General features: G+C 41.0%; 1 protein-coding gene across 1 annotated transcript in view; it reads right to left on the bottom strand.

Annotated features, from left to right (window-relative positions):
* Positions 1-567: 567 nt before the first annotated feature.
* Positions 568-10,784, bottom strand: part of LOC118547070 (uncharacterized) — a 37,095-nt gene continuing 26,878 nt past the window's right edge. Inside the window, exon 5 of the mRNA XM_078058658.1 lies at positions 568-5,433. Coding sequence (XP_077914784.1) covers positions 5,054-5,433 — 380 coding nt within the window. The 3' untranslated portion in view covers positions 568-5,053. The remainder of the gene's footprint in view (positions 5,434-10,784) is intronic.

The raw sequence follows: 10,784 nt of genomic DNA, 5'->3' as shown, positions 1-10,784 counted from the left end.
AGTAGTTTCCAAAGCTGTAGAGTTGCTAGTGGGTACTTCAATAAATATATACATCAAAGGCAGCTATGATTTGAGGCCAAACAAGTCACAATCAGGAATGGGGATGGAGGTGGCAGCAGCCTCCAGTCCCTTGTTACCTCAGTGCTGCCTTGACTGTTTCCTCTTGGGCTCCTGGCCCATGATGCTCAGCAGTGCCCCCCCTCCACCACGCCTCAGAGAACCCACATTCACATTGCCCTGAATTGACCACACTACCTAATTTCATCTCATTTTGACCTCTGATTTCCAGACTTGCTCCTTTCTTAAAAAAGGCTTCTATCCTTTCTCTCTTGGCCAGGAATGGTCCTTTATTACAAAAATCTATATTATGAATCCTAAACTGTGTATAACTGCAAAGGTCATGGCCATTTTGGTAGAGAATTGCCGCAAAACGTTCACAATAATAAACATAAAGTGTCCTACTTCTCTAGCCCTTTTTTATTTGAGAGGATGTCAGTCCCTTTGTGTGAAAGGAATCAAGCCCCAGAGAAAAACCAGTTATTATTATTATTTTTTTTACAAAGGACAGAAAGTAAACAAATCGTTTTATTAAGCCACTGATAGAGCAATGCACTCTTCGTCTTCCAAGCTATTTTGCTGGAGTGTGTAGTGAGCATTCCAGGTATATGTTTACACTAAATTCCAGTTCAACATGAATTCAAACAAAAAGAAAGATCAAATATTTGGAATGTCTTCTGCAGATTACTTTTGTGGTTAATAGACAAAGGTGACCGTCAGCAAGCTTAATAGAAAGGAAGTATTTCTGAAGCAACATTGGGGAATGTTGCAGAATCAGTCCACACTCAATTCTACTAAACCCCTCAGGCATTTACTGAATCCTGCTGCATACAAGATGTCATCCTAGGCATTGGTGGGGTGGAGTACAAAGAGAAATACGGGCAGGATTAAGGCACTCTATGGCTAACATTCTATTGGAGGAGAAACTACAAGACAGGCAGTGATAAGTTATGCGTTAGCTCTTTCTTAGCATCAAGTGAGAGAAAAATCCCATTCAAATGGACTTAAACAAACAAACAAAAATTATTAGTTCATGTAATGAAAAGGCAAGAAGTGTTGGGCTTAAATGAGGCTTGATCTAAGTACTCATTGGGACCCCAACTCTCTCCACCTTTTGGATCTGTTCTCCCAAGTGTAGGCTTCACTTGCAGAGTTTATGTGAAGGAAAGATGGCTTCCCACAGCTCCAGGTCTGTCTTCACCCAGATAGAAGTCTAACAGAAAATAGGACTTCTCTTCCAAAACAGGGTGATATAAGTTTCAGATGTGAATTGCAGTGGCTTGGATTTGTTTGCAAGCTTCTCCCTAAACTTTTCACAGTGGCTACAGGGATGCCATGTTCTAATTGTTGAAGACTGTGTGAATTGCCCAGCCCTGGGGACAAGGCTGGAGTCAGCACCTGCCAAAGCAAGTGGACCAAGGTTGAGAGAATGGATGAATCCTCAAAGGAAAAAAATCAGAGTTCTATTACCAGAAAAAGGAGAAATTATTTAAAAAAAAACTACAACAGAGGAATAAACATTGTATGATGGGAGGATGGGGTACAGATATATTCTGACTTTAAGGGTCTATGAAGTAGGATCAAGAAGAGAAAGAGAGTTCACATCTCTTCCTATTCTGAGAATCTGTGATTATGGGGATTGCCCTAAAACACACAGCTATTATAAATGTTGGCAGTGTGATCGAGTGCCTGAGTTCTTTCTGACTCTGATGTCAAACAGGTTGGGGTGTGAGACCCAGATCTGCCCCTCACATGACGTTGGGTTTTAAAGCCTGTTTACATGTATAATATAGGGTAATAACAGTCCCTACCTCATAAGACTTTACAAGGATTAAATGTGATGTTTATTACAACATGCACATGTTGAGACGAGATCCCCAAATCTTGAGAGAGTATATATCTTTACCACATCATCTTCCACTTCCTTTTCAGCCCACTGAAGTTAGGGTTCCTCCTCACCATACCAATTAAACTTCTCTTACCAAGGCTATGAATGACCTCTTAATGGCTAAAGCCAGTGGATAATTCTTAGCCTTTATTTGATTTGCCTTCTGTATAATACTAATCCTCTTGATCACTGCTCTCTCCTTCTTGAAAATCTTTAATCAATTTTCTTCCATTACTTTTCTGTCTTTTTTAATAAAGATTTTAATTATTTTTTTGAGAGAGAGAGAGAGTACCATTGGGAGAAGAGGCAGAGGGAGAGGAAGAAGCAGACTTCCCGCTGACCAGGTAGCCCGATGCGGAACTCAATCCCAGGATCCTGGGATCATGACCTGAGCTGAAGGCAGACACTTAACCAACTGAGCCACCCAGGCGCCCTCCTTATTTTTTTTTAAATTTTCTTTCCATCTCTATCATCTTTCCTCCTTGGTATTCTTCTCTGGATCCTCTTCCTCTGCCCACACCTTAGATTCTGGGTTTTCTGGGGGTTTCTTTGTTCTTACAGTAGGTAGAGATTATAATCATGACTGACCAGTGTCTTCTGAATAGCCTTTCTATGTTAGGGGAAATTCCCGTATTTCAGTTGCAAATTTTCCAATGTAGTAGTCTGTCTCCTTTGCAATAAGGCTGCAGACACACAATCTTCCTACATCAATCAGTTCAAACTATGTGAGACTTCACGAGTCTCCTTCATTATTACTCTCCAGTTTCCCCATCTACTCAAGCTCTAAGCAACTATGAATCTACCTTCTATCTCTACAGATGTGCCTATTTTGTATGTTTCATATAAATGGAATCACACAATATGTGAACTTATTTCACTGAGCATGTTTTCAAGGTTCACCTGTGTTGTAGCCTATATCATACTTGATTCCTTTGTATAACCAAGGAATATTCCATTGTATAGATGTATCATATTTTGTTTATCCATATATCAGTTGGCGGACATTTGGGTTATGGCAATTTCTATTATTACTACTTCTGTTTTGTTTTAGAGATAAGGAAACTAAATCTCAGGGAAGTAACCTGTCTGCTAGAAAGGGACAGAACTGAGATGCACACAAACCCAGGTGTATCTGATGCTTTAATTCCTACTCTTAACCGCAACACCCCTGCCTCTGACCATGCTATACAGATTTGTAGAGGCCACATAAAAGTAGACGAAGCAGGCCCCTACAATTCTCATTGGAAATCTTCTTCGGAACATGACTGAAATTTCATCCTGAAAAGCAAGTAGGTACAACTATCCAAGAAACTTTTAAAAAATAAGCAATTTTTTAAAACAGGAAAAGAGACTGTAGCTCTAACAGATTCTAAAACAATATAAATCTACAATAATTAAATATTAATAGACAGCACTTCCATAGCACTTACTATAAGCCTCTAAGAACAGTTCTAAGTGCTTTACATATATTACCTAATTTTTAATTTTATTTTGTTTTTGCTAAGTAGGCTCCATGCCCAGTGTGGAGCCCAACATGGAGCTTGAACTCACGACCCCGAGATCAAGACCTGAGCTGAAATCAGGAGTCAGATGCTTAACTGACTGAGCCACCCAGGCACCCCAGTATATTACCAAATTTAATCATCATAGCAACTGTGTGAGTTGCATGTACATTAGTGTCCCCATTTTGCACATGAGAAAATTGAGGTGCTGTGAGTTTAAGTAACTTGACCCACATTGTAGAGCTGGTGGGTGGTAGAGCTGGTATTTGAGTTCAGGAAGTCTCACTCTAGATTTTTCGGTCTTAATCACTACCCTCCTGAGCCAAACAAACAAACATAATCAAAGCAAACAAAGAAAAGAATGGTTATCCAATATCTGGGAGGAAGGCTATTTAAGTGTCAAAGTCACAAAAGATAACGTGAAGTTAAAAAGCAATACATTGAAGTACAAAAAATGTTATTCTGTATCCTAAACAAACCAAAATGAAATGGAAAACAACAAATGAAAAGATGGTATTTATAGTATATATGTAAGATAAGAATTAATGCACATGAAAATTAACAAGAAAACTATTCAAGGACCAAATGAAGATGGGGAAAAAGGATATAAATAGATGATGATGTCCAAGAAGAAACACTTACTTGAGAAAAAATACTTAACCTCATAAATAATGGAAGAAATGCAAGTTACACCTCTGATGATTTTTTTTTTCCTATCAAGTAAGAAAACTATACAATATCAAAGGAGACTATCTAGTTTTGGTTAGGGTGAAATATACTGGCGTTCTCTAACATGCTGACACAAGCATAAGCTGGTAGAAACTTTCTATCAAATCGTCCTGTGATATAAGCCAAGAACTTAAATATTCCTATCATTTGATCTCTCCTGGGAATCCAGCCTAAGGAAAGAATTAAACATATAGAAAAGACCTTATGCTCAATGGCATTCATGACAATTCAGATGAAAAGTACTGGAACCCATGTAAATACCTAACAATGAGGAAACAGTGAAACAAATTAATCAATGATACATATTATGCTACTATGGAAATTTTATTTATCCAAGAATGGAAAAAATCAGGGAAATATTCCTATTCTATTTTTAAATTTAAAAAAAGCCAGAATACAAATTTATACTTATTGCAAAACGTATATAATCACAACTATTGAAGAAGTAACCTAGTAAAAGACTTAAAGCAAGACCTATCAAATATGCTAAATCGTTAAGGAATTTTTTTTCTTTCCACTTTTTGTTTTTTTGCCAGATTTTCTAATAATGAGCACTGATTCACTTTATAATGGGAAGAAATAAAAATAAACCTTGCTTTTAAAAAACAGCTAATGGGTTGTGTTATGTGTGGAGCTGAGTGCTCCCAATTACGCGGGGCCTCTCGCGGACACAGCTATCTGACCCAGGGGAATGGTGTGCACCGATCTCTTTGAAGCACCAGCTCTGGAGATAATCCCGCATTGACCTGCAGGCTTGCTGATTTGCTAGCAAGGCCAGATAAGGAATTCTAAACACAGAAGGAAACTACAGAGCCACTGGCTGGTCTGCATCAGGAGAGCCCAATCAGTGCTTTTTTGTTGTTGTTGTTCCCTCTGGTCAGCGGCCCTGAAAGAAGGCGAGATTACATTGGAGCTTTTGCTCTCTGTCCAGGACGCCAGGCTCCACCACTTCAAGAGCTGAGGTGCGCAGCTCTGGCAGTTGAGGAATGCCTGGCTGGAGAGATGGACGAAAATGACACCCTGTGGTGAAGGACGCAGATACAATCTCCAAACAAAGATACTTGTTCAGCTTAACAGTTTCCTCAGTCTGAGGAGCAAATAGAAACCTCCAGGAAGAGGGAATCACAGGTGGGTAGGAGTCCAGGGGAAGGCCGAGGAGCTCGATGAATTCTTCGTCCTGTTCTTCATTCTTTGCTTTGCCGGTTATTAACTGAGCGTGGAGGATAAGCCGGATGTGGCCCCTCATCGGTTTTGCTTCTAGACTCATACGAGAGACAAAGAGGCAGACAATTAGGTCCAGTGCACAGAAGGCTATGGCTGTGATATCAGGGGGCATTGTCAACTAATGGAGGAAGGCCTTCTGGAGAAAGACGACTCCAAAGTCAGTCCTCAGAAGTGGAGTTAGCTTGATGAGGGTGAAGGGGGTGGGGGAGAAGAAGGGTCTTCCAGGCTAAAGAAATGGCTAATTCCTGCAAGCAAGAGAGGTGGAGAGCATTTGAGGAAGCCTAAGATTTCTGGAATGGAAGATGGGAAGAAGGGACGTGGTATCTCCCGGTTCCCCTTAGATTGAGTTGTGGAGAAAAGGAGAGGAAAAAAGAAGAAACACGGATTTGTGAAAGCCCTCTTTTTCGTCGTCTCAAAGCTTTGCCCTTTTCCTTTGTCCCAGAGTATGCTGTTCTTGGCTCTTGTACTCCTCATGCTCTTGTTTCCAGGCAGAGGAAATGAAGGGACAGAGGCAGCCCAAGTTTGAAGCCCGAGCTTGACATGGATGCTGTGGCCACAAACAAATGACATTGGCCGGCCAGGCCAAAGGTGACTCCTGCTGCCCTTAAATACCACAACTGCAATCACTTTCAGTTCCAAGGGGCCAAGGGTGGGGGCAGGGATGTCATTCTGTCATTCTGTCTACGTTGACTGCACAGTGGGTATCCACTGATGTAATTAACAGCCTCACCGGGGACATAATATATGCAACCATGAATGGCATATATTTACTTGGTGTGAGACATTATGGAGTAGGGGGTATGACAAACAAATGTATTGAGCCCTCATTACGTGATAGGCACTATGTCAAGTGCTGGGGAGAAAAGATGAGAAAAACCTATCTAAAGTAGATCAGGGTCTATCAGCTTGTGTATACGCGTAGTTGAAAGAGAATCAGATGGGAAATGAGTATTAAAATACAATTTAAGGGGCGCCTGGGTGGCTCGGTCGGTTAAGCATCTGCCTTCGGCTCAGGTCATGATCCCAGGGTCCTGGGATCGAGTCCCACATCAGGCTCCTGGCTCAGTGGAGCAGGGGTGGGCGGCTGCTTCTTCCTCTCCTCTGCCTGCCACTCCCCCTGCTTGTGATTGCTCTCTCTCTGTCAAATAAATTAAATCTTTGAAAAAAATACAATTTAAAAGTAAATGCTTAATTATCTTGCGAACCTATTAAGATAGATCCATTGGCCCTCTGCCCTTTTGTACAACTCATTTAAGAACTGAATTGAATAACAGGTGAGTATCTCACAGCTCCTTCACAGATGGGAAAACTCACAAAAACAGGATATGATCAGAAAACCATGAATTCAGAGAGCCCTTAGTTGAACTTGGACCGTACTCATTCAACTTGAGTCCTTGGGCAGTTTACTTCCCTTTCTGGTCTTCAATCTCCTCATCTAAAACAAGTAACAGTGGCTGTGTCTGGAAGATAATGTTAGTGGCCTACCCAATGACAGTGTCCTCTTCTTGTTGCTCTTGAGGCTCTCCCAGTTTTGTTTTCAGAAGAGAAGTGCCTAACCTAGGTGATGGCTCATGAGTGGCTTATGGCAGAAATTGGTAAACGTTTCTGCAGAAGGGCAGATAGTAAATAATTAGACTTGGCAGACCCTTGACTCTTTGCCACAACTCTGCCGCTGTTGCATGAAAACAGCCAGAGACGGTACATAAATGAATGTGTGTGGCTGTGTTGAGACCACACTTTATTTACAAAAACAGGCTGTGGTCCAGATTTGGTTGTTGTTTGCCCATCTGTAGTCTAAGGGCACCTGACAGTTCTATTCTGATTTTCTCCAGCTCTTCTGCAACTAAAGGTATCCATGCAATCCAGTTTTGACCAATGATACCTATGTAGAAGTCTCATGAGCAGGTTTCTAGGAAAGTTTCTGCTTTCCTGATAAAATGGAGACTAATGTGGCTGGCCCTGTACTTCCCTCTTAATTCTACCTTGAATGTGGAAGTGATATCTGGAGCTGAGGCAGCCATCTGGCAATTAAGAGACGACAAGCATAAGACTGAATGTCAACTTGCTAAGGTTAATGATGCAGAAAAAGGAACTAGTTGTCATCACTAGATGTCATCACTGAGAAGCTGAATCGATGCCAGCATCACCTACTGCACTACTTAATTTTTTAAGTCACTGTAGTTAGCTTTTCTGCATTTTGCAGTGAATACTATTTTTAAGTAATTTCAATGTATCACAGGCTTACTGTGAATATGAGATGGGATTAATATACAAATCACATAGTAGATGCTCAAAAAAAATGATGGTTCTCTTCACAGTTCATTTCCCAGAGAATTGATATCATTCCCTCTGGGTTCAGTATTGTTAACACTTTGCACAAGGCCCTTTTAAGAATAAGTCACCTAGGATGGAATATTTTTTCAGAGCCATCTCTGGTTTCACTCCAATTTTAATTTTCCGAGGCCTCAGAGAGACTAGGAAAGGGAAGGACTAGAAAGAATATCTAGTTTAGCAGGAGCCTGACATGAGAAGATCCCAGTTAATTGTTAAACAAATTGGAGAAACAATCCTTCCCTAGGAACTCTTAATGAAAGGGTCCTTCCACATACCCGTCCCCAGCTGCACGCCTGCCTGCCTGCCTGCCCCTGACTTCAGATGTGAAGCTAGGAAGCGTGTAGTGTGCCTGGAGTCATGCGTGGCTCACAGGAGACCCTCCATGATGCTATTCGAAGTTCCCTTCCTCTCTTTGCCAGGCCTGGCACCCTCGCAGTCTTAGTTTATTAAAGTATCAGGCTCAGTATGCAAGGAAGCCCCATGAAGAAGACACCTGAGCCTGAAGGAGGAGGACAGGTTAGAGAATAATTAGTCCAAGGACTGGGAGCAAGAAGAAACAGGGGTTTAGGGGCGCCTGGGTGGCTCAGTCGTCAAGCGTCTGCCTTTGGCTCAGGTCATGATCCCAGAGTCCTGGGATCAAGCCCCTCATCGGGCTCCCTGCTCAGAGGGAAGCCTGCTTCTCCCTCGCCCACTCCCCCTGCTTGTGTTCCCTCTCTCACTGTGTCTCTCTCTGTCAAATAAATAAATAAAATCTTAAAAAAAAAAAAAAAAAGAAACAGGGGTTTAGAAATGTTAAGGGTCAAGCAGTTCAGAAACAAGTTTCTGAGAATCAAGTGTCTGGGATCTCTTTCTCTTAAAATAGTGCTCTGTGTGTATGTGCGTGTGTGTGTGTGTGAGCGTGTGTGCACCTCAGCTGAAAGTACCCATGCAGAGACGCAGTATCCCAGCAATGTTTGCGAAAGTACGGGTCAATGCGCAGGTGGATGGATGGATGGCTCCTTAGAGGCAGGACTGGCTATGTGAGTGATGCACAGCAGTGGTCTGGCCTGGCCTGGCTTTCTGAGAACTTTTCAAATTCTTGGTCTCAGCTACTCAATTCTTCTGTTATAGAGTGGAAGCAGCCACAGACAATATGTAAAGGAACTCCTAGAGATGTGTCCCCATAAAACCTTACTTACAGAATCAGGTGATGGTCTGGATTTGGCCCACGGGTCACAGTTTCGCCTGCCCCTGCTCTCTACTTTGTCTGTATCTGGGACAGCGCCTCCTGGGACTACAGCAGCCATATTGCTACCCGCCTGAGGAGGGAGACGGTGGGCGCCAGATAAAGGAACCTGGTCCATTGGCAGAAACCGCTAACCCCGATACACCTGGAACCCATCCTCACTCTGTTTCCTATCTTGTGAGATAGGTGATTTCCTTTTTATTCTGTCCACTTGAGTGGGTTTTCTCTGGTGGCCAAGAGCATCCTAGCTACCAGACTTCCCTAGAGGAAATGCTCCCTCATGTCTGTTTCCCTCACTAGCTTATGGTGGAATAGGAAATGTACTGAGGGCTGAAAGCAGTAGGAGAAAGAAGGAAAAAAGAAATGCCTCCTTACTGAAGCCTTGTCTAAACAAAAATCCACTTTAATTTAGGAGATTTTTAAATCCTTTAGGAATTGCTACACTGCCAAACACCCTGAACTATCACTTCTCTGTTACAGTAGTGTCCAGAGAGCTTTGGAGATGATTGGGATATGGCTCCTGCCCTTGTTTCGTGGGCAAACTTCACTGAGTTGTTCATTTATAGTGTCCTTCATCTGTCTCTTTGTTTCTTATGTATGGATTTTACCTCTACCAATTTAGAGAGATGCTCTTTCATGGTAGGGAACTTTTTGTAGCTCTGACAAAATTGGGCACCTAACAGTATGCAACATATGCATTAACTGAATTTTTGAAGGGGTATTTTCATGAACATATTACAGAAATAAGAACCATTGGTAGGCATTTTAAGCAGCCCCAATCTGATTTAAGCTACCTATTGCAAAAAAAAAAAAAAAAAATTGTATTGAGTCTATCTGGGAAATGTTTTAAAATTCAGCTAATTTTGAACTCTTGGTTCATTCTTTCCCTCGGGGGGAATATTTTCCCTGCAATGGAACTTGTATAGTATGAACTTGTCCTGCAGGAACAGTCTTTTAGCACGTGGTTGTTCCTATCAGCGTATCACAATAGGCATGGGTTTACCCCTCTTTTCCTGAAATTAACAAGACATTTATTGTTATGTATGAATATCAAAAATTGGCCAGTAACTTTGGGGCAGTTTTCAAACACAGTTGAGTAAAATACAAAAGACTAGTAGGTAAGGAGAAATTAGATTATTATGGGAAACAAGAAAAAAGAAGAGAAAAGAACAGTCTAGTTTAAACGTGCCTTCCTTACAGCCTCTATGCAATGAAATGTGGTAATTTGATCCCCATTGATTTTTTGCACTAGTAAATAGCCCCAAATTGCCTTTTGTATGAATTATGTTATAAGAAATGTGTAATTTTATCAGAGAGAGTGCTTGAAGGTGGTCTTAAAAAAAAACCATAGGGATCTTTTTAAAATTGAGATGCCTATAGAGTGTAAGCGCCTTTTAAAAAAAATTACATATTTATTTTCCTGACTGTGCAAATAATATGCACATACTGTTGAAAGTCCAAAGAAAAAACTAAAAATTATGCATATGCTCAAAATCCAAAGATAACCACCATCTTCCTCTCTCTCTCTCTCTCTCTCTGTCTCACACACACACACACACACACAGAAAAAGATCAATCTATTTTAAGGTCTATGGATAAGATCACATCGTTCATCATAAACTTTCTCCTAAACCATTAAGAATTTTTCATTAAGATTTGTAGATGATCTTTCATTTTATTTTTCAGTACATTATATCCTCCCCCTCCATTTTAGTTTAGAAGATATTCATGACATTTAAAAAGAACTTTTAGATATAAATTATTCACAATCTTATTAGTTTAGTACAACTACTCTTTTTTCCTACATTTTCCCTTTCAGAGCTGA

Source organism: Halichoerus grypus, chromosome 11, assembly GCF_964656455.1.
Source record: "Halichoerus grypus chromosome 11, mHalGry1.hap1.1, whole genome shotgun sequence".
Taxonomy (NCBI): Eukaryota; Metazoa; Chordata; class Mammalia; order Carnivora; family Phocidae; genus Halichoerus; species Halichoerus grypus.
Note: the sequence above shows the minus strand (reverse complement) of the source record. Positions and strands in the feature narration are given on the sequence as shown.